We start from the raw sequence: 27,604 nt of genomic DNA, 5'->3' as shown, positions 1-27,604 counted from the left end.
TTTGATTCAAGATCCATATGTTTGTTTATCCTATTGAACAATCATAGTTCGTTGCTATGTTAATTGCAACAGTCAATGAAATTCGATAGAATTTCAGGCGTTTCCAAGAGCATACGATTTTTGTTATGAGGAGGCTCTGGATACGACTATACACTCAATTGAAGAATCGTTGTCGGGTTCAGAAACATAGAACATAGAAGCTGAGACCGAAATGGCACATGGAGAAGTACATCCACTCTCAAACGTAGGTCTTCTGAATACGCGTTTGGCATTCTAAAACGACTGCATGGATGGCACAAATGAATAAATTATAATATAATTGTCACTTCCCATGTGCCATTTCGGTCTCAGCTTCTATGTTCTATGTTTCTAAACCCGACAACAATTCTTCAATTAAGTGTATACAATAGGACGTTTGCCCGATATCATCATTTGACTCCCAGTACCAAGATGCTTCGCGAAATTTCTTTCTTATTTAAATTTGTATTCCTTCATGAGAATAGTAAGACAATTGGTGCTAATTAACTGAACAAAAGAAAGTGTGCAAGGGAGTCTGCTAGTAGAGGTCAATGACGCCATCGTGCAAACGTCCTATTATTAGATGAATCTAATTGATGACCTCAGTTCCCATTTATTTTGGTGTAATTTATATAGTTTTGTTGTTGTCAGCTATGATCATCTCGCATTAGGCATATTTTATTCAAACGACACAAACATTATTTACCGTGTTGATAAAATTCATACATATTTACTGAAATAACATGCCATTCTTCAAATATCAAATATGTCACACTCTATTAGTCACTACTGATTCCTAATACACATCGTTCATGCGGGCTTCAGGGTAGTTAATGTTCAGTTACTATTTGCACACCATTTTGATTGATATATACATAATTAATGAAGGGTAATTTTTTAAAGAATATTGTGAATAGACCTATCCCGAATTCGCTTGACTGACCCCGAAACAATGGTTTGAAGTCGAGACTGAAACTGATATATTTATTCATCAAGTTCAACCTCGACTTGAAACCATTGTTTCGTGGCCAGTCAAGCGAATTCGTTAGAGGTCTATTAGGCATGTGTCGCAGAACGACAACTTAATTCATCATGCAATATAACTAATTATCGGCGAAATTTACCTATTGGTCTCTTTCGTCACGCGGTATAAATTATGTTACTGTCACCAAAATGTGCGGACATTGTTTTAGAATAAACTACAAACATGAATGACTTGTTTTATTTTTCTACATAAAAAAGGAAATTTTAAATCAGGATTAGTAGAGTACACGCCATATATCCGTGAAAACATTACTACCTTGCAGCGCTTACTGTACGGACCCACTATCGGGGACCACTTGAATGAAACTACCCAATCAGATAACAGTAAACTAGACAGATTGAACTGATAACAGTGTGTTAGCCAATCAGATTATCACGTTCTCACAATCTTATCATATCAATGTGCTATTTGATTGGCAGGTTAAAAAATATTGAACTAAATGTCGCAATATAATTGATTAATAATAATAAATTGGTAAAGTGTTCCCGGTTGGAGTATCCGCGCAGCAAATGTATTTAATTATCAAGTGTTTAGTGCATGCCATATATCCATGAAAAACTTTGTAGGATATTCAGTAGACAAATTTGCACAAATTAGTAAGTTCAGTATAGACCTCAGTAGACCGTAGATCTACAAAAAGTTCCACTAATTCGTGCAATTTTGTTGGTTAACTTATTCACAGATAGCTAAGAATTCACTCAGGCATAAATTAAGCAAAAAAAACGTGGAGTTATTTGATATTTTGTCCGAACATTTTGGTGACCGTAACATAAAGTATACCACATGACAGCTAGGTAATATCATCAAAACTGTTGGGTTGTTAGACAGAGCAGGGTAGAAAATATAGCATATTGTGAATATTTTACATTTTTTATCAGCCATAATAACACATTTATCAAGTTTCTGTTATAACGTAAAGCGCATTAAATTATTGAATAGAAATAGGCAGTCCTATTCTGTGTTACCGAAGCTTTCTTAGTGGGGGAACCAAAGGCTTCATCGTCTCATCCGTTATTCTTCCATCTAACGGACCATACTTATCACTTGGAGGCAGAGGAGGTGGGGGCACGAAGTCTTCGTCGTCTGATATTTCATTACTCCCATTAACTAAGCCATTTATCTCAAAATTGGGTTCATAAGATGGCATATCAAGGTTAACATAGTCATGTATTGGCAAAGATGGCGGGGGTTCACTGGGAGGTGGTGGAGGTGTAATACTTGACTCTAAATCAAATTCTGACAAGTCCAAAGGAGGAACACCGTGTGCTTCATGCCAAGCTGGTGGTGGTACCACTCCAAATGAGTTCGATGTTGTATTTTTTGAGACCGGTAATTGGTCAGCAAATGTTTCCTTTTTGTAGCTGCCGACTTCAAACACTTTATCGTCCAGATCTCTAGTATTGCTTTTGAAGGAAAAGTCTGACAGGGGTGAGTTGGTGTCAGTCGTGTTTGTGTCTCGAACAGGAATATCATCAAGTTCAAATTCTGGTTTCATATCTGGCGACAGAGCCCTCGCAATAATTCGATCAATATCTGCTTCGGTTTCATCTTGAGTTAAATCTTTGATCGAGGACGTTCGAGGAGGCGGCGGAGGTTTAGGCTTGTTTGGAGATCCAACTGATGTATGTCTCAATCGACTGCTAACAGATGGCGATGAACGATTGTCTCTTTTTGGCACGCTTATATCCAATTTGCTTGGTATTGGGGCCCTTAAAGCATTGGCCACTAATTGTGCAGAAGAAAGTCTAAGTGATCCTGATCCAGCGATTGGATGTCTTGGTGAAACAAGTTTGTCATCTTTAGATTCATGATCTTCACTGTCAACAGCAAAGCCTCTAGTGATGGAATCGATTTGTTTGTGCATAGGTACGACTTGCATTTGACCTTCATAAGGCGCAGGCTTGGGTGGAGGTGTTGTTTTCTTAAACCTTGGCTCCACATCTTCATAATCTAAATTACCCACAGGTTTTTGTGGTATTGTCGTAACTACATCAACCGACGAGTAGGATAAGTCAAACGCTGGAGTGACGGATAATGAGTTTTGATTATCTTTTGAATCATCATCAAGCCCGAGACCTGTAGGAGGAGAAAGGCTGCCTCCGTTTGTCAATGCTTGTTTGGCCTTTTCCTTGGTTGGTTGTGAAGCAGTGTGCACAGCGTGTCTGACTTGATTTTCTAGGCCAACAGGTGGCGGTGGTGGTTTGAAATTGGGTGGTCCTTGGTCTTGCCGCAATGTTGGTGGGTTTGGGTTCTCCAAATGGTTGATGTCAAGTGATCTGGGAGATGTAAGTGGGACATTTTCTATAGATGCCAGTTGTTTAGGTGGTCCTGGGTCTTGCCGTGATGATGGTTGGTTTGGTTCCTCCAAATGGTTGATGTCATGTGATCTGGGAGGTGTAAGTGGGACATTTTCTATAGGTGCAAGTTGTTTGGGGGTTTTCTTGGTCATATCTGGTTTTGCATACAGCACATCTAATGGCTTTTCCTCTTTTGCATTCGATTCAAATGAAGACAATATATTTCTAAATCCGTGCGGTATCTCTCTGTTCTCTTCTTTCCTAGGTTCAATTTCTATGGTACGGGAAGGACACATCACTTGTGTACTATCTTTAGCAACGTTTAATTGGTTGTTTTTGTTCAAATTATTGTTTGAGTCGCTCTTCTTTTGAGCTAAATGGACAGCGTAGGGTTTTGGTTTTGGTGGTGGAGGTAGAGGCTTCGTAGTGATTTCTGGTTTGACCGGTACTGCTGGTTTGGTTTTCTCACTTGGTTTGGCCGATGCAACTGGTTTGGCCTGTGCAACTGGCTTGGGAAGTGCAACTGGTTTGGCTGGTAAGGCTGGTTTGGCCGCTGGTACAACAGGTTTGGTAGATACAACTGACTTAACCTGTTTTTGTAATTGACTGCTTGCGGGAGCAGAAGGTGACCTAACATGTAATTCAGTATCGCCTGTTCTCTTTGTTCCATTTATTTTACTCTTTGTCTCATTTTCCTTTGACTCAAGAACATAAGGAATTACTTTTGCCTTCCTGTCATCCAAACTTTTCTTCAGCTCCACTTTAGCGGTGTCCTCTTCATCGTTCACGCTGAGACTTCTTTGCTTCAGTTCACGGAACAGTTTTGACCGCTCCTGTTGATTACAAAACAGTCATATATAATAAACCGAATAGTTTCATTATAATTGAAAAAAAAATCCTTAATTTTTTCCTCCGAATATTTAACAATATATACACTTCGTTTCAGCGAATAATTGGTAAAAATAAACCTTCTGCTTGCAGTACAATGGGGCTTGAAGGAGCAAGAATCCGTAAGAATATCTTACCTCGCGTTTTGTCTGTTCCTCTTTAAGTTTCTTTTTATTGGCATTGTGGTTGATAGCCACCTGGTAAACAAAGAAAAACGACGATAATATAGATTGTTTGATTTGGTGTACGTACTCTCAATTCACGCCATCCATCAAAATGAGCATTTATTTATTTTTCACAAAATTATGGCTTTCAGAATTTAGTGTCGGTTCCAAAAACAAAATTTCTGATCTTAAGAAATTTAGGGAGCGTTCACTGTTCATGTTTTTTGGGAGGGGGGATGGGGAAGGGGGATGGGGGGGGGGGGGGGGTAGGGGGGTCGGATAGGATGGCGGAAGGCATTTTCTATTGCTCTACTTCCAATATCTATATGAATGACTCGCCCTAGGGCAAGAGCAAAACTCAAGTCCCTCTTCTTCCCCTGGTGTCCTACGCAGCCCCTATTAGTGTTGTCACGCAATTAGGGGAGTGAGCGTTGCGTGACGACACTAATAGCGGCTGCTTAGGAGACTATCCTTCCCCCTCCACCAAAGAAAAACCTGTAAACTAATAGTATTTGAACCATTCTGCGTATTCTTACTTCATAATGAGTAAGAAATGCAGCAAAAACAGCAAAGAAATCTTCCGTGGTCGTCTTGGATTCCTTTTCCCCAAAGAATGCAACAGTTTTCTTGAATTCACTGTTCATTGTTTTCTGTAAACTTAATAGTTCTTCTAGTTTTCCTTCTGTCTGCTCGATGATGTCCTGTAATCTTGTTAAGGCATTAATATTTTTTTGAAATAGATTTGAACAAATGAAAGTCTTAAACATTATTTATATTTCTTTTTGCAAACGGGGCGCTAAGAAATCCATGTTAGATCTGCGCTTAACTGCAATTGTGATCAGGCATTAGTCAATTGCACTGTCAACAACCATAAGAACGTTTTAGCTTTTATGAAGTTTTTTCCTAGAGATTTGGTTTTGGATATAAAAAGGATACAATTACTACTTCGATAAAGTGATCGTCCTCATCCTGGACATTCCTGGCTTGAAAAGAGATCAAGTCATCTTGCAGAATCTGTGGATGAATACATTAATATAGTTGATTAAATTGTTTTTCTTAACTATTCAACTGTTGACTTCATGTAGAACCAATAACGGCACTTTAATATCAGATGCATAATGACTCGATCATCGAACCTTCATTCTTCTTGACAAATCTTGAATTTCAGTGGCCACCATCTGACCAGAAACTGTAATGAATAATAGAGTTTAGTATTAATCTGGAAATCACACCTGTTATTCCATTATTTATCCTACAAGAAATATATTTCAAATCGCACCAGGTGATCTGGAGGGAACGCGCGCAAAGGCTTGTTGTGGTTGATCAGGCGGTCCTAGTTTCAGTTTTCTATCGGCGAACAAAGAGATCTCATTTCACGATAATTTCATAAAAGAATTGGAACCGCAACGCACCATTTGTCCCATAGTTAATCGTTTTAAGAATAGGCAGGATCTTAAATGCATTGCTAGTCAATAACGTAGCTAGGAAAGCAAAGATTCATAGTTATTTCCTCTGACTACGGCCACCATGTTTCCGCCCAGTAGATTCGATGGACCGCCTGATCAGATTTTTTTCTGCGCGCTGATTGGCTGGTTTTTGATGGGCTCATCACGAGATCCCCTGGCATTCATAATCGTACTGAACTAAGTGACAAACCATGATATATTTGATAGATGGAGTGTTCATAGGAAACGGAATTTTTTTGACTTTTCAGCCAACTTCAAATTAAAAACAGACACGATCAGAAGTTGTGCAATATCATCAACTGCGAATGCGAAAAACAGACGTGCCAGTACGAACGAAGCCAGCATTTTCAAAACCTTCTAATTTTGCTTAACACGCTTAGGTCACCTCCACACTGACGCGCTTTTGAAACGCATGCGTTTTGATCATTTATTTCAATCATTTTCGGCCACAACGCATCAAAAAGTATGTGTTTTCATAACGAAAACGCATTAAAATCTAACCTTTAGCGGCCACAGGGACAGTTTTCAGATCTTCTTTCATGGTCAGTACTTCAGGACACTTGCTTTCTATCTTTTGCACCAGAAAGTGAAGTAACGTTGACTTATTGTCGGTGGTCTTGGTACTGTTCAACTATGGAAACAAGAGCACAACATTGAAAACATGATAGTCACATGGAGCTAGTTATAGTAGTTATAGAAGCTATTGTGCATGCCATATTTAAAGCGATGGACAAATATGTATGAAAACATCCAGGGCTACAATGTTAAAGTGTTGCGAGACTATTAAAACCGATTAAATGTTTTATATGTTATGTTTTCAATTTTATCGCTTCCGGATCAATGGAGCAATTGCCGAGACTATTGCGCCAAAACGTGCTAGCCCCTTTCCTAGCTTTAGAACTCTGCTGTGATACTGATGCATCCTATGTGGAAACGCAAAATAACGATGAGTATATTATCATTACAGCTATATATTTTCCATTTACTTTGGTGAGGTATGTGATCTTGAAAGCTTGTGCGCCTGCTATCCGCATATTTCCTTTGTTCATGTAATTACCGGTTAAGAGCACAAGCTAAGTGGAAAAATACAAAGTTAGTAAGTTTTCTACGCACTGAGAATTGTAGAAAACTTAATAAATAGAAGAATCTCTCATTTGTAAAAATTCTCAGAATTACAAAAAATGGAGTTGGACATGACAATACAGGAGATGTGACAATACATGATCTTCTCAGTATCGTCATATTTTGCTCTAACAGACGTGTAAGACTCATGAATATGGATACAACAAAGGATCTTACACTCATGGTAATGACACGTGGCCGTGTGAAATGGGAAAACATTACGCCTGAGCCGAGGAGGTTTATTTGGTAGCGTTCCTTCATTCATATTTTTTTTAATAGTAAAAGCTGCTTAGTGTGACATCCCCTTTGAACCTGTTGCATGTAATGTTGCACGCAACTGTCGCTAAAAAATTTGGCTTGATATAGTATCTGGAGCCCAGGGTAGTGAAGGTTGCGAAGTGCACTCACCTCTCAGGTTCGAGTCCTATATCACATGTGAGTAGAGTTTGATAGGTTCCGACTGCTATTACCCGGGTCTCCTAACATCCTCATCCCCCATACCCTCCCCTCCACAAAACCTAACAAGCTAAATTTCAAATCGATTTGTTTGATGGACGTGTCCTGACTTAGACCAGCACAGACGTCGTTTCAAGTTATTGATACAATCTAAAGGTACGTTCAAAACATTAATCCGTGAACAGCCTTAAACTGCATTCAGTAAATACCTCTAGCAATTTCTGCAGTTTCTCGCTTGACCTCAGTTCTCTTGACGCATCGATAACGGCTTCCAGATCCTAAAAGTGTATTCCATTTATCAGTATCGGCGTCGTATTTTGGATTACCCTAAACATACATTGCAACACCCTTTTTTCTGTCGTCTCGTAGTTGACGTCGTGCTCTTAGAGTTCATGGGAACTGTTTCCATTAAACATACAGCAAGATCTACTAAGGTCCTTCTTATAGGTTATTACGTTAAGGGAAGCTACGTTTTTTACTGGGGGGGGGGGGGGGGGGGGCTGGGGAATACACAGTCAACTTTTTTATAATGCTTCTAGCCCTCTTCCTTTATTTTCTCAGTAATAAATTCATGAAAAGGAACTGAATTTCGTCAGATTTGGCCCTTCATAGAAGTTTAATGACGACCCTACCCTTTAAACTGAGTACCAACTCTCCCCAAGAAAATCGTACCTTTCTTAAAAAGGTCTCAGTATACAAACGCGCTACTATGGATACCAATGAAAAACATTGCACATCTTCGCGACATGGGCAGGGAAACCCCACAGAGCAAAGCTCCACTCCGAGGACCCAAATTAGTAAAGGCCAGGCACTGAGAGTTGTCACTGCCAGGGTTTCCTTTTACAACCTGTTCTTTTAATTATTTCCCTACGATACAGGGTAAAGTAGTATGGAGAGACATCGGATTGGGATATAGGGGAACTTAAAGGTGTCTATACCCGCATTCGTAAAGGAAAATAAAGAATAACAATAACTATTTTTAAGATGACACAATTCTTACTGGTTTGATCTCGTCAACTTTGTCATCAAACTGCGACCTAAAAAGCATAGCCTTGAGTCTTTGCGTGTAGTATGGAATCTTGCTCATCTGGAAACAAAAGTTGTATCATTATTATTAAGTTGTATCCCGTAAAAATGTAAAACTAGAGCCAAAAGCACCATCAGCAATTAAATCTGATCCCATAAAGTCATGTAGTTTCTTTTTAGAGGATTCATCCACTACATTTAGCCTGGTCACGAGGGAGTACGTTTGCGGAACTTCGAGTTAAGTTCAGCATGAGATAAAGTGAGAGAGAAAGACAGAGACTGTGTGTGAGAGAGAGTGTGCGAGAGAGAGAGAGAGAGAGAGAGAGAGAGAGAGAGAGAGAGAGAGAGAGAGAGAGAGAGAGAGAGAGAGAGAGACCACCATGACCCTGTTAAGACCATAATCATATTTACCTCGTACGAGAACTGATCAGCCTTTTCCATTTTGTCAACGCTATCTGCTGTGACGTACTTGTATTTCTGAAGCTGAAGAAAAAAATATCACTCATTACCTTTGAGACGAAGGATTGACTGACGGTGAAATGTCACAGGGCACAGTCAAAATACTGTTGAAACTAACACTGCGCACGCTCTTCAATCAGATGCTTCACATTAATTTTTTTCAAAGATTTTAAACAAAATTTCTTTTTTAGTTGTTTCTGGTTATTTCTTGTTAGCAGCTTACAATATTGAGATGCCTTTGCAGCATTGTGTTTATCCTGGCTACTTTTAGCCGACACTCCATCAAAAAATACAATGTATATAAGGGAATGTGAAAACGGCGAATATTGACCCGTTGTTTTTGAATATAGAATCTGTTGTGATCATATAGAGGAGGACAGGGTAAAAAGACTTCAATAAGAGAAATATTGATGGAATCCTTACCTCCGTAGCGTCAGGTGCGTAAAGTAACAGTTGTTTTAGATGAGCTTCACATAGTTTACTATCATCCATCGACAGGATAAGGGACTTGATTTCACTGATTGACATTTTCAAATGACCAAGAAGAATTGCTATAACAAAACAATCATGTCACTTTGGGTCCAGACCTTGAACGCGTATCTCCCGCCATGCAAAGCGAGGTTTTCCAGATAAATCCGGAGGGGTTATGGGAAGGATGGGGGGTGCGTCGGCGTTTCTTATATCGGATTCTATCCGACACAGCACTGGTTTCGGGAAAGAGCAAAACGTAATATGCATCTCCGACGTAAGGAAATACCGCAGTTTTTTAAATATAAATGTATGACCTAAACAGTAAGAAAGATGCATGTTTACTTATGTAGGATTTTAAACCTTTACGAGCCGGCTTGGGTGTAGCACGACTTTGGTTTTGAATAGAGACGAAGAGGATGTATCATGAAGATTTAGGAGCAGACATTCTACGCTTCAATGAATGTTCAAGACCATTGTAAGAACGTTCATTTCATCTTAATTAATGATTATATAGGAAATGAGCTTGTATCAGCTTCTTTAAGGCTGCGTGACAAGAAAACAAGGTTGGCCAAACTGTATCAAAAGTACTTTGGTATACGTTACGGCATATGAGTATGTAGCTTTCCGAAAAAGCTTTTTTGGCAAAATCAACTGTAAAGCTTTTCGCTCCTTCAATGATTAAAAAAAAGGTATGTTCAATAAGCAGCTCACAAATTATAGACTTTGCGCATGGGCAGTACGTTTCATTTTGCCCTGCCAGGTTTCGTGGTTTCGTGTTAGCTATATACAGAAACTATGTGGACTGAAAACGTGACTTTGGTGTTATCGTGAAAAGGATAATCTAGAAATGCTATATGTATCACACAACCCTTCAGTTTACTTTATATACTTACAAATATTATACAGCTTTTTACGATCCAATACGTTGGGTTTGTCGTTTTTCTTGGTCGGTTTTTCTACAAAACATCAAAAGTGAATCATAGATTACAATTTTATAACAAATGAATAAAATAACGATATTAAGCTGATACCAAAAAAACCGCCATTATGATTATTCTATTTTCCATAAGCATCAAAAATTTTCCCAGTTTGAGAATATAAAATAGCACCAAGCATTGCGAAGCGACTAGACGTCTAACTCTCAGCTGAGACGACTGCTATGGTTATTGATATACACATACAAAGGAAGGCAGCCATCGTTTACTATGGTCTATACATTGATATAGGGTTAGCAATGGTTTACGGCCAAACGTTCCCATGAATGTCAAACGATAGAACGAATCTATTATGTAACTGCCTCGGTTTTTTGGCCGTTTTCTTTCTAATCCGATAGGTCCATTTGGCCGCTGAGAACGATTGCTAACCTAAAAATAGAGTTGAATTGTCAACAACGGACGTTAAAAGCTAGAGCTCACAGAGAATCAAATCAAAAAATCTTACAAGACATAAATACATTTAGTTAATAAAGAGAATCATTTATGAAGGTCAATGAAAGATATTTTGATACCTTGTGTTGTTTTTATTGTACTGAAGTTCTGCTCCAGCTCCATGAACTCGATCACGTTATCCAAGGGATCGTTTCGACCAAGCTTTAGACAACCAAAGCAAAAATAAGAAGCCATTTACAAAACAGTCTATATATTCAGTTCACAGAAAAGTATTAAAGACTGGCTGGCTTTTACCACTTATTTCACTATTTCTAAACCGCTGAATTGCTGCAGAGAAAAAAAAACTTTCTAGAGATAGAGGAAAATTTTTTTGTCTTCCCGAGCAAAACAACATGCCTTCCACTTATACGAAAGTGAAATCTCTGAACCTTAAGCGCATTAGACTATATATGTAAAGTATGTTGCGCTATAGAAGTATTAAAATCAAAATTAAAATTATTGTTGTTGTTGTTATTATCATTATTGTTATTGTTTATATTATTATTATTATTATTATTATTAATATTATTATTATTATTATCATTATCACCATCATCATCATCATCATCATAATCATCTATAAGCTGGCTCGATGGAATGTTACGTCACTGATTTGTATGGTAAGAATCAAAAAGTGACTAATAAAGGCGTCATTTTACTATCACTACGAAAATGTTCCACAATTTTTTGCAATTAGTTTTATTGCCTCGTGAGAATAGTACGACATCACATGAGCTAATGAGCTATAGGTAACTGAATAAAAGAGAGCAAGGGATTGTGGCAGTGGTAGTAATCTAATGTATATAATGCCAATCAACAGCCTTTTGATAAATGTACACGAATATTTCAAGTTCAAAATACTCCTAGACCTTTCTCTGTTTTTATCGTTGCTGTTGTTGTTTTGTTTTTAACAAACAAGGTGCATTATGGTCTTGCTTCGGTGAAATGCAATGCAATATAAGTGATGCACTAAAGATGTTTCCTGCGTTCATATCTTTTCGGCAGCTAAATTTCAGTGTCACGTGATGCTCGCTCGCTGCGGTGCTTCTCCGTCGTAGGATTTGTTAGATCGAGAGAGTGGTTCTGGAGCGAGACAGCGCCTGGAACCCAGGGTATCTGTCGTCATGTATTACTCAGAATTGAATTTGGATAAAAAAATTATTAGTATTAGATTCCCGGTACTTTACCTGGGCCCAGACGGTATTTTCTAATCCCACGTCGCTTAGCTTTTCCCAGTTTACTCGCTTCAGTGTCATCTTTGAACCATCAGCACTCAGTGCGCCTCCAATCATCGGTGCTGGTGGGGGAGGGGGTCCAGGAGGAGGCGGAGGTGGTGGTGGAGGTGGAGCAGCAGAATTGGGCGGTGGTGGTGGTGGAGGGGGAGGTGACGATGACGATGAAGCTGCTGAGTCTGAAAACATATTCCAAAACCATTCATGACTCGTCCATGCTTTTTACTTTACTTCTAAAGTAAAGTAAGGCTTTTCCCCGAACGGAACTATTGCATACTATTCAAAACTCTGGAAAGTTGACGCTAGCTTCTAAATAATTCAAATAGTAAAATTAAACAAAACAATGTAAAGTAATTAAATTGACTATTACACCTGATTTTAGAAGAAAGAACAAAACAGTAATTTCTGTTATGCGCGTGAAACTACAAATAGACATTTTCAAGCCAGTCATCGTTAATAAAAAATTTACGAAAAGATCCTTTATCTTCTACTGGTTAAGACATTTTACAAAGTAACCGGTACAATGGTCTGTTTTGTTTTTGCACGTTTTCCCATTTCAGGCCACGAGTATAAAAACCCCGTGTACAAGCAACTGACTCAAGACAATTTTGCAGAACGGATGACAATGAAAAAAGAAACACACTCCCCGAGAGGAGCAAAACGAAGACCTGTGTGGCAAATACTGAATCTTACCATCGCTTTCTTGATCCTTGTTTCTTGATTTTACTGCAGAAGCTAAATCGTTAGGGAAGCTCTGTTTACTGGGTTCACTACCAGAATCTTGGAGAAGAAAACATTTGTATGTCAGGTTAAGAACACAATATGAGTGAGGGTAGACTTAGTGTCATGTCGTTTGTCTGGGTTTACAATTCAAGAAAATTTCGTATTCCCAAAGAAGAGGTTTGATATTAGGCCGTCGAAACATTACGTAGAGTGCTAGGGAATTACGACATTACAGGACTTAAGATTGGAAGAGGACGATAAAGTTATTATGTGGACTGCTCTATGACAACTCTGAAACATGGTGCTGCTTGTGAATAGGAGACTAACCGTAACCAAAGGAAAAAGAAGGCGCGAATTAGTGTATGCGCAAGCAAAATGAGAAAAAAGGTGAACTGTAAAAATCGGTCCGTTTGAGATCATGGAAATACTTTTAGAAATATATTGGAAATAAGTCAGTTAGAAGTCAGACTTAAAATGGTTTGAACACTTCCATGGTATGGGAATCGTCATTTCCAACATATTTCTATGGTTTGGAGTATCGGCACGAGGGCCGTAGAATGTGGGGGTCAAAAAAAAAAAAAAAAAAACACCTTTGCCTTCACCTGGTTTCGTTTCTGCAATGATTTTCTGTTGCTCTGAAATAACTTTATTAGCCAGATCAAGCTGTTTAGCTTTGGCATTGAGATCATGCTGCAACTCTTCCCATGAAGGTCCTTCTTCTGTACCTTCTACTGATATATGCGTTAATTGACCTTTAAATGAAACACAAATGTTTAGTGGTTATAAACCTAACTTTCTTCTCTTTTTTATTAGACCACTTTCGTTCTTCAATACACCTATTAAAACAAAACCGATATCGGTCTGGGCGATCTGAGACTGAAAGAAATTTTTGTGCTTTTATGTTTTCTGGCTAAAATACGAAAAATCACGTTTATATCTCAAAGGTCATACTTTATATTCCAATCTAAACGAAAACTACGTTGTTTGGCTGTGGATTTATTACAAAGTTGCAGCGTGCTACTCGGCCGTCTCAGATTTCACACTTTATATCTATATCCGACCGACGTTTTTTGAAATAGGTGTAAACGAATGAACCAAAAATCATACTATGAACGCTATCTGCATTCCATGTAATCGTATCACAACCCATTAAAAGAAAATTAATGTTGAGATGTACTTGTAGGGGTGGAGTAGGGGGAAATCAACTGGAGTGGATGGGACCATAAATTCAATTTTCCTGAAGTGGAAACACGGGTAACGTAGCAGTAAATGCACTTGCGCCTCACCAAGGCGAACCTGGTTCGATTCCAATCGGAATAGAGCTATTAAGTATTTTCTGTTCAAATATGTAATTGATTGAAGGTAGTGAATAAATCCTGGGATTAAGTTGTGGGATTAGCGATTTTTCTGTGTGCGTGGAATCGGAAATACGTCACATCTTAAAAGCCCTATTGGCAGTGGATGAAGTAAATTAGTCTGTAGAAACGCCGCTGTTGGGCTAAATCCATTTTGTTTCATTTATTTTTTTCAAATACCTTGTGTCTGTGTATCATTCACTTTGTTTTGTCTCTGGGTTCCATGTACATCAACCTTGACGTTCATTTGTGAAGCTTTCCTTCGATCTTCTTCAAGAAGTGCATCAGCTAACTCTTCTAAAGAAAAAAAAAATGAAGGCATTTTAAAACAAGTTCAAATCATTTGAAATATACGTGAACTCCTATGCTCTTATTTTTCAAGTTTTCCTAAATTATCGCCATTCATCTATCATAAACCAGTTAATCCATTTCTATGCCCCCACCCCCCCAAAAAAACGAAATGGTTGTCATCAATATTGTGCTTGGCGCTGATGCATATTCCAACCGGAGCTTTAAAGCAGAACAATACATTAAAAGAAATAGTGTGGCCATAAACGGTGCAAGAGAATTTTTGGTCTTATTAATGGACAATAGTTGCATCTTCCATCCGAAAATTTGAAGTCATTAAAAGATGTCTAGCTTTTACCTAGTCCTAAGTCAAGTTCTTCATCTTCATCATTGGCATCATCCAAATCAGTCATGTTGCCAGAGTCTCGTACAGGTACTGTGTCTAGGTCACTTCCTGGTAAGGTGAGTCAAGTTAGAATAACAATGATAAGTCTCAAAACAAAACAAAAACAGCGCTGTTTCATCCACCACGTGATAATTAACCCACACCCAACGCATTTCTAAGCGACAGGTAGCTAGATTTGTGATGCTTGTGATTATATTGACTTGAAAGCTATAGCAAAACTGAGAAGGACCGGCGATAAGACGAGTTCAATTGCCCATAAAATGTAAAGGTAAATTTTGTGGCAACTTTTTGTCTTGATAAACAACAGATACGAATAAAAAAAAAAAGATTAAGGAAAAAAAAGAGATGAGACGAAAAAGCTGGTTCCTTTTGGTTTCTTTGCACTCGTGAGTTTCGGTCCCAGACCCTTCTCACACTTCTGTTGAGCACTTCGTTTTGACAGGACACGAAGAACACGAGGAAAAATAGAAAATATATTTCTTGCGTCGAGCCATGCATGACGATTTCTTGAGGCAGAAAGTAGCATACATGGTGCGGTAGTTATACACTAGAGTAAGTACATGCATAGATATTAACGTGGAGCTTTGAAAATAGATTCCTTGCAAACATTTCCCAATGCAGCCCAATTCAGAGGACAAAACAACAGAATCTTACTACTCTCATGAGAACTAAAATTCATCGTATTGTCCTCCGAGTCTAACGGCTATAGGAATAGCTGAAACCGAAACCAGGCTATCCCATTCCCATCATCGACTGGCAGTGTATTATTCAAAAATACTTTTTCTTCAAAAGGAACAAGGTACTTCTTACGAATGTAAATATGTTCATTAATACTGAAGCAATCTCAAGAACTCGAACTAAAGAAGTTTTGCTTTACAGATAAAACGTTTGCTGACTATAAGCTTCAGTTTCCAAGAGCTGAATTATAGGTTACTTGATCGGAGTTTATTCGGTTTAATTTGACCTTGTTAATTATTTTATTATTGTCAATATAATAATATGAATATTATTTTCATACTTATTTTCTAAATTCTGCAGACTTGTTTGGTTATTTTTTCTTCTATCGCATGGCTGGGTCTTAGTTTAAGGATCTTATTCCTGTCCTACTACAATGATAACTAAAACTTCAGGTATGTTTATCATCTTGCTATAAGCTTGTTGCTTTATGATATATCAAAACTACAGCGTTAACATGCCGTTCAGATCATAATTGGAGGGTAGGTGCCAATGTTTCAACAAGCCAGCAAGAATGTTTCCATGGCAACTAAGCCACAGGTCACCGCACCTGTCACACTGAATTTTAGAGCGGAGTATTTTTTGATGTTTACAAATAAACCAAGTCAGAGAGGGTTGCATAAAGATAACAAAAACTGCAGGAGAAATTACAGTAGCTGGAACTAGCGGATTTAGCAATCCAAGCAAAGCTTGCAAACATTAAATTGCTCGGAGCAACAATCTGGGCAAAGCAAACATGAGCATGTGATACATAACCGGCTGACCCCTTTCTCTCCCTGTTAAATTCAATTAATTGATATTCACATTAAAAAATAGGGATTCTTACTTGAAGAATTCCAATGTGATGCTGATCCTCTTGCAGGCCAGTGATCAGGCCTTTCAGGAGTCATGGCTGTAAGGATAAATTAATAGAAAATGACAATGATATGAATGAGCCTATGTTGATGGATCAAGTTAATGAGGATAACTGTGGCAATAATATTGATATAGTGAAAGAGATAGACTGAGATGATGAAGATGATGCATGAGATACATGATGTATGCTGACATGAAGGGCTGGTGCACTATTTTGTGGGACAAGAATAGGGGTTACTAGCCAATAATCTCAGTCTGATGCTAATGACAATCAAATTCAAATTCTTTGATCTATCCATACCTGATCCACCAATGATTGTCCTCTCACGAGGCGTATCTGTCAGTCTCATTCCTTGTACTCTGTATAGCACATCCATTACATCTTTATCTGTGGTGTTTAAACTAGATATGACGCCTTCTGTAAAACAAATAATATTTATATATCATAAGAACATTAAAGAACATTAAACTTGATCATTATTATTGACAACACTAGCATACTGTATTGAGGGGAGCATAGCATGGAGAGGGGGAGTTTAAAAAATTCTTGCTTTTGGCACCAAAAATTTAATTAATTTCGGTAGATTGGCCCCTATAATCAAAACTTCGCTACAATCGGGTCTTTCACTTACCATCTGAATGTTTGGCAAAAATCCTTGCAGCAGCCCTATCAAACTCTGATTGTTCTGCATCAGGTAAAAGTCCACTCATATTGTGCAGAATAGAAAGCTTGGTGGGGTCATCCAGAACTGGTTCTATGCCATCTAGCAACTTGGATATGTTCCTAGCGAAGCACAAAATACAAATAATTTTTTTTTTTTCAAGAAAGCACAAAAAAGATATGGATCATTTCAACACAAACTATTTTGTATCATGAAATTTTTTTTTCTTTTTCTTCAAACATTGTTTTTGATAGTTTTTCTTATTATATACGGTCTCAAACTTAAAAGAATGGCTAAATATTAACAGAAAACTGTTTTTGATTTGTTTTATAAAATAAAAAACGCGCGAAAAGGCCAAAAAAAAAGCAAAGTATAAGTAAATTCTCCCTACGTGCCATCTTATTCAAACTGACCAATGAGCGCGCGCGATAGTTTAAAATCTGACAGTTGCAATACTCACTTTGATACTCTCATTAAACATGGTTTTTGACCAATCATAGTGCGCGTAGTATCCCAGTTATTTTATAAAATGTCTTTAAGACTTTAAAGTTGAAATGTTACAAGTGAATATTTTGATACCTGTCATGCTTATATTCTGTTAGACACTGTTTAATGTATTGTTGTTCTCCACTGGTAAACAGACGATCCATCTGCAATTATACAATCACAATATTTCACAACACGCAACTTTCATGACAAAATCAATTGAATGCTTGCATGGTATGGTGTAATTTGACTCCCACTACCAGACTCCCTTGCACACTTTCTTTTGTTCAGTTAATTAGCACCAATTGCCTTACGTTACTATTGTCATAAGCAAATACGAATTTGAATTTACTGTAGGAAAAAAAATGATGAAGCATCTTGGTGACGGGAGTACTACACTAGCTACATGATTTAACTATAGTGTACTTATTGTGGTAACTTTAACAACCAGAACCAGCGTTCTGTACCATTAACTCAATATCCAGATTAAGACAATAATTAACTGAATCCATGGAGATGCATGTATGGTTTATACTGACCTGGCATTTAAATTCTCTAGAAAGGGACCGTACATGATGTCTATCACTTGCAGGAAATCCACTTCTTGTGGATGATGCTCTTGATGATGTTGATGCTGATCTGGGAATAGTATTCTCACCAGTTCTATCAAATGTGACTGACAGACCTGACCTAGAACTGATTGAGGATGCTGATGATCCATGATGTCTAAGTGTGCTCATTGGACGCCACTGAACAAAGAGGCTTGGGTAAGTACCACTGCCTTTTAAAAGCTCCACGACTGTACCATGCTTTTTACCCCTGTAAAAACACAATTATATCTAAATGATTAGGGAAATGATTACAGTGCTTCTCAACCACACATAAGCAAAATTAAAGTGTTTCCAAAACATTGTCTCCCCAAAAAACAAAGCTTTCAACAAGGCCTATGGAATGTCATGGAAACGCCTTGATTGCCATCCAACACCCACATGTCTGGGGATGTGTTTATCAGGTAATATCACAATGCAGGGACGTTGGAGTGTTATTTTTAATGGGGTGGGGGGGGGGGATGGGGGCTACAATTCAGAATACATTATGTGATATAAAATGGCGAAGAAGATGTAGAAAAGGTGGGGGGCTATAGCAGTCCCCCCTCCCCTAGTCCCCCGTCTCCCACATCTCTGCAATATGGTAGATTGTAAATTACATGTGCTTGATTGAAATGAAATCTATGCATACATGTTTACATGTAACTTATATAACAAAATATATACAGTACTTAACAAAAGTTTGCATTTTATTTTACTTACCTTACATTCAATCCATTAATTTCCAGAATGTGATCACCTGGTTTGAGCTTTGCAAAATCTGCTGGACCTCCCTTATCCACTGATTTGACAAAAACAGGTGCATCTCCACTCAAAGTAAAACCAAATCCTGAACCAACTCCTCTTTTAACTCTAACAGTCCTGAATATTAAAATGAATGAAGACATAATATGCCACAACTGTACAATGTAACTATATGTAGATGGTACAGTAATTCAAAGGGAAATGAATAATGGTCAGAACTGGACTCATCAGGCAAATGTTCTGGCCAATATAATATACTGTACAGAAATTCATATGAGGGTCTGACTTGATTTCTGGTTCCACTCTTACGAAGATAACCCAATCTTTTAAAATCAAGATCAACAGGCTCATTGACTCTTATAATGATCAAGCATCCATGCAATCACGTGACAATGAATTTCATCCCAGCCCTATGACTTGTTGATTTTACCATCATCTAAATAAAATCTAATATCAACCTGAATGGCTGAAGTTACATGTATAATGCTTTGTATGATAACGATTCATTATTGTGTAAGCAGTTTGGTTTTCCCACCTTGGGGACTGTGCTTGTACTTTTCTTTTCTGGTCCATAACAGGGCTGTATTGGCTCTGCATACTGCTCCCAGATGACCAGGTCCTGCAAAATTAAGAATATAAATTATAAAATAATTGGGATACTACGCGCACTATGATTGGTCGAAAACCATGTTTGATGAGAGTATCAAAACACGCAATCGTCATTTTTAATCTACAGTATCGCGCGCGCTCATTGGTCAGTTTGAATAAGACGGCACGTAGGGGGAATTTACTTAGACTTTGCTTTTTTCGATCTTTTCGCGCGTTTGTTATTTTATAAAACAAATCAAAAACAGTTTTCTGTGTTCGATACTCTGATCAAAACACTTGGGATGCTGGGAGAACACTCGAGAAGCTGGAAACCACTCCGCTATGTGTCGTGGTTTCCTACGCTCCTCTCGTGTTCTCCCAACATCCCGCGTGTTGATCAGAGTATCAAACACGGAAAACTGTTTTTGATCTGTTAAATTTACAATGACATCAAGTGTTTATTATTAGCATATTAAATACTAACTTTAGTTAATATATTGCAAATAAATATCACTATTGTATATGTACATACCTAAACAGCCCATTATCAGGCATCAAGTCAAAGTTATCTAAACTAGACTGCCTTGACATTGAATCAAACGAGATAGCACTTTGTGGACGCCGAGGGGCCATCCTATCAGCATTTATTCCAACAAGAACATCATACTGAGGTTTGTGCTTCTTGGGAATTAGACATCTAAAAAAAATATTAACATTATTAACTTTTAGTTACTGTCTCTTGGTAGGCTCAGTTGATTGGGCACTGGTCTGTTGTGCAGGCTATATTAGCCGAGGTTGTGAGTCAAGCCTCTGCAGCTGGACCAACACTCATGGTCATATATGACAGTTGCACGATTATATCCAATTTGACAATCAAACAATTGGGTGACTATCATATATCATATACAACCTTTTGCAAAAATTATGGCCGCTTCCAATATATATACAAGTATATCAAAAGCATGTCAACTGATTATGGGATATCCTCCCTGATATTTTTTTCGAGTTGTCTATCACTAGGGCTTTGTGAAAAAAATATCAAGAAAGATATCCCGCCCTGTCTGATATACATTCGATATACTTGTACTTATATTTGAAATGGCCATAATTTTTGCAAATGGCTGTATATATATATATATATATAATATTATTTGAATATTAATGGTCCATTTAAAAAAAAAAGATATTTATTAGTTTTGGCAAAAAATGCCCCAATAATAAGAAATATTAGTCAGAGTCCTAGATGACCATTGTTGGTCAGTCTCTTGCAGTTAAGTAATATAGTGTTGTTCTTGAATGACATTACCTTATTTCTTTTAGTAATTTTCTTTCAATGGGTGTCTGTAGTATTCCCAGTAATATCCTACTCAGTTGTTCCACTGATCTGTCTCTAGCATATCTGTTCAGTGCTTTGATGAGTTGAGCTTTTTTTACATTATCTCCTGGCAGACAGTAATTCATCTGAAGAAAGCAACAATAATTATATTTGACATTAATATTTCAATTTTAGATCAATACTTTCAGAATCTTGCCAGTTAAGGTCATGCAAGGTTAGTTGTTTTTATTTCTAAAGTAAAGTATAACATTTGTTAAATAATTAAATCCAAAATATCCACAACACATTTTCACTTTTGCAACAAAACAAAAAAAAAAAAAAAAAAAAAATTAAAAGAGTGTTATACTTTCAGGAGAAAAAAATTAAAGCAACATTTGCTTGCAACTTTTCTTTTCAACACAACAACTTTTATTGTCCTTTATTATGTACTGCACCTTTAGCAGTTATTACACATTACTCCAATTTTTATAAACATGTAAACTCTGTGTCTCCAAGTTGCACACTGAAATTTGCTTTTTCGCTTCCGTCAATCAACCCCCGGGGGATCAAACCTAACCAATTGGTACCTTTCATATTTTTGACTGGGGGCAGCGAAAAACCAAACTTCAGCGTGCAACTTGGAGACACATAGTTTACATGTTTATAAAAATTATAAATGACTTGTGAATGAGAATGTGGAATATAACTAAACTTCATTATTTTACCAAAGTTTTTGTTGCACTAGTTCTTATTTTATTGAAAGCAGTTTTTATTTCTAATTGATAAGTGTCATTTAGTTAAAGACTTGATTTTAAGAAAAAATTATTATCTTCCAGTAGTGGTCTTTTGTTTTTTGAAGTAACATTAACAACAACCCAAAGAATCTTGGTGTGCATTTTCATTTGCACCTGTCCATCAAAAGAATAAGAACAGAACAACCTAGATTTAATCATTCTATCTTCCTTCTATCTTGCTTCTTAAGTTTTTTCTTCTCAGAAAACATTTCTTAAGTTTTTAGTACTTATATTTTAATAAAATAAGTAGTAAAAATTACATTTTCACTTGCTCGAAATAGTTTTCTGACATCAAAGATCATAAATTATAAGCATATAACTCTCTGTTTACAAAAAAATTCTGCGGATCAACTTTGTAATCAATCGTTTATGATATATTTTGAGAGCAGCATTTTTGCAATATCTTAGAAATGAAAAGACACATATGTAAATAAACTAGACATCAAAATATTGTTAAAATAACATGATGTAATGAATTTGCGCATGCATTGATTTTTATCTCTGGTTGAAAAGACTTTGTCAAAATTGTGAGCTTATGAAAATAGTTCTCATTGCATGAATGATTTGCTTGGTATATACTTGCGATTTACACACGAGCTAATAAGAGTTACAATTAAAGATATACTTATGCCGCTCACGTATAAACACCAGGATTAAGTAAGTGAAAAAAGAAAACATTCCCGACTAGAAATGATTATCTTAAATGTGTAAAAATGTACATCAAGAACTGATTCTTCGGTCCAACAAGGCTAGAAAATTAATTTTTTAAACATAGTAAATGCATTAAAGATTTTTTTCTGTGGAAACTTTAGGATACGAGTAAGAGTATTACAAAATTTTGACAGAATTACGAGCATTTTGACGACTATCATTGAAACAATAGGATCAAAGGCGAAATAGTTTAACTAAGTTTTCAGTCGTATCTTGTCTTAAAAGAGTTAAAAGCTTCCTATAATAAAAGCGATTAAGTTAAACGTATAAATTAAACTTGAGCAGCTTAAATGTTTTAAATACCTGGACATAGAAGTCTCTTGCCTGTCGATATCTTGACGAGGTCGAAGACGAAGTTTTGTCATTTACTGCTATTGACTGTGATCCAGCTATCAAGACAACCGAAATTGTAGGTCCACATGCCTCAACGATCTGCTGGACTTGATCAGCATTAGCATGACGAACGTTCACTCCATTGACTTTAAGCACTAAATCTCCAGATCGCATCCCCACATTGTATGCTGGACTTTTGTTTTCGACATCATAAACGTAAACAGGTCCTTTGCCCCGAAGAGTGAAACCAAATCTTCCTCTTCGTCGTCTTAAATCAAAGGTTCGAATACGCGAAATTACAGCTATAGCCGGAGGAACCCTAGTCGATCTCTTTGCTAGGAGAATTATCTGTTCTTTATTTAGTCCCTGGACATTTTCTCCGTTTAGTTCAAGGATTTGATCACCAGGATGTAAACCAGCTCTTTGAGCTACTGAGTTGTCTTTAAGTGACAGTATTACCACGGGTGCTTTGCCTCCGATCGTGAAGCCAAATCCTTCTGGCCATGAGTCATTTGACTTCATTATGGACTTGAAAGTAGAATTCCAGTGTAAATTATTAGTAAATTGTTCCTCTTTTCGTCGATTAAAAGCTGTTCTCCAACACTCAAACGAAGCCTTTCGTTGTTAATCAGTGCGGGGCAGTTTAACCTTCACTTCATGATTTTGATGTGATTGAAGTCCGGATTTAACACATCATTCGCTGTTATTAAAGTAAACTTTGAATTTGTATTGAATTAAGTCATGCCTTTAGGTTTGTGTAGTCCTTGTTCGTCATAATTCTTTGGAATCAGCTTGGATTCCTTATCACCAAGGTATTCTTGCTGTAGGACGCCGAAGCTTAGCAACACCGAAAAGGTGACATTCCAGGATTCCGGAGCCAATATCTTCAAGATTTTGCTTTTTTCTTTGAACTTTTACTCGTTTGAAGTCAGTAAAACTATTCCTATATTGATAAGTTTTGAATTCTTTATCGTAAGACGTTGATTAAATTTCGCCTTTAACGTGTTAACTCGCATGAATTAATTTGACCTCAAAGAATCCTTTTCAATGCTCATTAGTAATGAGTGATTATGCAAATACATAGCCAAGTCGTCACATTAAGGTTAGCATAATCTCATCCTACCAAAAAATGAGCCCAGTCATCTCACGCTTGTGGAAAACGCTGTTTTTTTCGCATTGGAAAGGGAAAAACCGTTATCAAGCAGAAAACCGAGATGGAATTATATAGTATTACGGATTTGATTCTTTGCCATAGTTCTGTCAATCACCGGAATGTTCTATACTAATTAGTAACTTAACCACAGGCAACCCATGAAGTGAGTTACATGTAGGTAACCATTGAATAGACCGTTTTCTCAAGGAACGCAATTTTCAGCAAAATAGAGAGGACAGTTTTTTTAATATTTAAAGAGGGGAATAATCGATGTTATGCATGATAATTGATGGTTTTCAAAATTCCCAAGAGAATTAAATAACAAAAGATACGGAAGCCATGTTGGAGGACATGACAAAATAATTCATTGACAATTCTTTTGTTAAAGTCCTCCAACATGGCCGACGTGAAAACCATCAATGCTCGTGTTCTGGTATCGTGGCCCGTCAACCTAAAGTTTGGATGCGCACGCAACCTTGAGCTGAAAACGGTCTATTGGAGGAATATCCAGGCGCCGGCGCAAACGACTCCAGACAACTCGAAACATTTGATTTTGATGGAGGGAGGAGGGGGAGGATATCCCCAAATAAGATCGACTTCGATGGAAAAAAATTCGACTTTTTGGAGTTGACTGGGGGGCAAACATGCGGTTGACTGGGGGCAAGTAGCGGTTGTTAAGTCAAAACATGTCAAAATAAGTCCGCAAACTATTGTATTTGACTATTTTCACGAGATCAAACCAGAAAACAAGAGATCAAAACAACCTCCAAAGTTCTACAAGCCATCAAAAACACAGCTATTACCGGAAGTGACGTCTATTGATAGCAAGCTATTTAAGTTAAGTAGACTATCATGAAAGTGAAAGTACATTAATAGGTACAGAACATTTATCAAACAGTTAAATAGTTATAAAAATATAGTAAAAAATAACAGACTTTTTCAAGCATCAGGTGAATATTGCATGACAGTGAATTACAGAAGCTTGAGCAGGGTCTGAAAGTGGGAGTCCGGATCCCTGTTCACACGCTATCGCAGTGTCGAAATCCCGTGTCCCGCGAAAATTTAAAGCGACGACCCAATTTAACATATTCAAAGGCGTTTGACTTTTTGTTTTATTTATCAATATTTTCCCCCAGATAATCAGAAAGCAACATCCTGCATCCCGGACATTGACCGAATCATGTAAGATGTTTTTCTAGTTTCCCGCATCCCGCGCTATATTTTATCCGTTTCCCGGTTCTCTCAAATACCCTTCCATACCCTGTTTGAGTTGTTTGCAGATTTGCAGGTGTTTGAGTTGCATCAAAACGTTGCGTTTACTGCAATGTTGTTCACACAACCGCGGTGTTAAAAGATAGAGAAAAAAAGGATGAGTTGTACGCATAAGTAAAGTTTGAAAAATATATTTCGAAATTAAATTATAAAATAACTGTTATAAATCTCGCATTCTGATTGGTTGGGAGCGCGTGCTTTATGAGAGCACACAGCACGCACGCGCCCTTTGCATTTTATAAAAGAAATAAAAAACTTGTTTGCTGTGCTGTGTGGAGTTATAAAGCACTTGGGGATTGGCAGAACACTCGAGAAGTGTCGAGAAGCACTCCGCTACGCGTCGTGCTTCTCCAAACACTTCTCTCGTGTTCTACCAACCCCGCATGCTTTATAACTGCACACAGCACGCGCGCGCGTTTTCTATTTCTTCAATGTTAAATTACAGTAGTTGACGAACGAAAGAGCATGCGTATAAATTAATTTTTTTCAAGTGATAAGCTAGCTCCGCCTTCTCTATAATCACTTGAAAAAATCATTTTGACAATGCCTTCATTGTTGACAGCTGGTATATGCTAATTACTCGAAGTCTATTAGCAAAAGCCCGCAAAAGTCTATTGGGTAAGGTTCGGAATACTCCAGGGAATCGATTGCGCAACTTTTCCATTTTCTGGGGTAGGAACCAGGACGGGGAAAAACAAAGGTATTTTACGACTGGGATACTATAGAGCATTCGATATCGCAGGTATGCCAGTAACAGTTGTACACCATGACAGCTAGCGACGGCCGCGTTCAACGGCATTTCTATCATTTTCAACCAATGTGAATTTCGCACAGTTCCTACTTTTCCTCTCTCCAACATTCTCGTACCCAGTCGACCCTACGTATTAGTGGCTAACGAGTAGGGTCTTGGTACAACAATGCTCTCCCCACTCTTCGTGTGCTGTTTCACTCGTCCCCACTCTTCGCGCGACCAAGATAGGGAAAAGCTTGGGAACTAAATCGACTCGACTATACTGAGTAGGAGAGAAAAAGAGGGACTGTCAACATTCTAGATCGCTGATGATTATGCTACTCAATTATTTTTCCTCTTAAAATCGAATTAGTGACAAAGCTTCTGAATTTATTAGGGGAAAATACGAATGAAGCGGAAAGGCTTAGAATAATTGGATTAAAACCTAAGACTATAGAGGGGTGGGTTTAAGCAACGTTTCAGCTATTTGCAACAATTTTTGTTAACACCAACAGCGGACAAGTTCCATCGATAAACAAATACGCAGCAAACACGGTCTTGGCCGCCATCTAAGTGTAAGAAATTTAAAATGCTGCTGAAGAGATGCAGAACCTGAGTCGATTAGACTGTTCGATATTTGAAATGATGCTGATTATAAAAGATCGTAAACCGGATCTCAATGTGCAAACTGAATCGTTAAGAGCAAAAATATTCACTTAGAACTGAAAATCTTTCATACTAAGATCAATACCTTTTAGTGTTTTCTTTACTTAGTATTTATATCTCTAAATATGCACATATCAGTGATTGTCTTAACTTGACAATGGCTTCAGTATGGACTAATCGAAACGTTGTATTCTGTTATGTTTAATTTTCATTGAATTTTTTAATTTTCATAATTATATTTTATCAATTTGCAGCAACTTTCAATTATCTGCAGCTCAAATTTCAATTAATTTCAACGATCATAATTTCTTTGCAGCAGCTGTTATTGTTCACAGTTGTCCCTATGAGTCTTTGACCAAAGCACGAAGGCGCTGGAAGACTCTGGGTACGAGATTGGGGTCAACTTAAAAAATGATGAAATTATTAAAAATTGAGTTTCGTAGCACCCCTTATAGAACAAAGTGAATTTAGTATCAAATTAAAGCTCATGGCCCGTACTTTAGAATCCACTTGTTTACAAGTTTGATACTGGAGCGCGAACGAGATAATGGACTGTTTACATGGGGGGTGGGGTAGGAGAAATTTGCTTTCTTGAAAACATGGCCCATATCTCTAACAAACATCGACGAAACTGATTCATATTTGCAACAAGTATTTGTTATGTCATAAGCTAACCATATGGGTTGTCAGAATTTAAGATTTGGCTTCCATGGCAACAGGTCCCACTGACATAATGCTCAATGTTGGAAAAAGGAGGTTTTCAATGTAATTCGGGTTTAAAAAAATCAATTTTATGTCCTTATTCAAGATTATAATATTATTAATAATAGTATTTATTTAGACACGATAGATTAAAAAAAAAAATTGTTCAGATAAATTATATCTCATTGATATAGAATAACCTTAATTATGTCACTGTGGTGACTTCTTCCTTGAAATTAAAATGCATATTCTGCTTAGTCTTTTCCATTAAGTATATCTAAATCTTAATATTCCTGGAAAGATAACTGCATTCCGGGTGAATTCGTCTTCTTTAAATCAAACTATGGTTCAGGAATGTGTAGTGCTCGTAATAACTCATAATTCCGGATCCGTTACCATGGCAATGG

General features: G+C 37.4%; 1 protein-coding gene and 1 long non-coding RNA gene across 2 annotated transcripts; one reads left to right on the top strand and one right to left on the bottom strand.

Moving 5' to 3' along the window:
• Positions 1-680: 680 nt before the first annotated feature.
• Positions 681-23,865, bottom strand: LOC116294775 (delphilin). The gene is made up of 28 exons (XM_031702434.2): positions 22,645-23,865; positions 20,828-20,982; positions 20,054-20,218; positions 19,469-19,552; positions 18,892-19,050; positions 18,121-18,400; positions 17,675-17,745; positions 17,066-17,217; positions 16,735-16,851; positions 16,405-16,470; positions 14,796-14,891; positions 14,330-14,446; positions 13,397-13,546; positions 12,765-12,851; positions 12,027-12,250; positions 10,920-11,001; positions 10,306-10,368; positions 9,365-9,492; positions 8,894-8,965; positions 8,457-8,543; positions 7,666-7,734; positions 6,865-6,951; positions 6,380-6,509; positions 5,549-5,601; positions 5,349-5,426; positions 4,949-5,113; positions 4,386-4,445; positions 681-4,193 (listed from the first exon to the last, which is right to left on the bottom strand). Exons 1-28 carry the CDS (start codon positions 23,194-23,196, stop codon positions 2,025-2,027), a joined length of 5,718 nt encoding a protein of 1,905 aa, XP_031558294.1. The 5' UTR covers positions 23,197-23,865; the 3' UTR covers positions 681-2,024.
• Positions 18,223-19,408, top strand: LOC116294776 (uncharacterized). Its single transcript, XR_004196957.2, has 2 exons — positions 18,223-18,348; positions 18,918-19,408. It is a non-coding gene; the product is annotated as an uncharacterized LOC116294776 (long non-coding RNA).
• Positions 23,866-27,604: the final 3,739 nt, after the last annotated feature.

The sequence above is a fragment of the Actinia tenebrosa genome, unplaced genomic scaffold (assembly GCF_029948245.1).
Source record: "Actinia tenebrosa isolate PJP-AT-01 unplaced genomic scaffold, QUT_ActTen_1.0 PGA_scaffold17__23_contigs__length_9995812, whole genome shotgun sequence".
In the NCBI taxonomy this organism is placed as follows: Eukaryota; Metazoa; Cnidaria; class Anthozoa; order Actiniaria; family Actiniidae; genus Actinia; species Actinia tenebrosa.
This window is presented reverse-complemented; position numbering and strand designations above follow the sequence as displayed.

Coding starts and splice junctions, on each gene's coding strand:
- LOC116294775 (XM_031702434.2), bottom strand. CDS start 23,196: ATGAAGTCAAATGACTCATGGCCAGAAGGATTTGGCTTCACGATCGGA. Junction 19,553..20,053: donor CCTGATAATGGGCTGTTTAG/GTATGTACATAT, acceptor TTAATTTTGCAG/GACCTGGTCATCTGGGAGCA. Junction 10,369..10,919: donor TACAATAAAAACAACACAAG/GTATCAAAATAT, acceptor GATGTTTTGTAG/AAAAACCGACCAAGAAAAAC.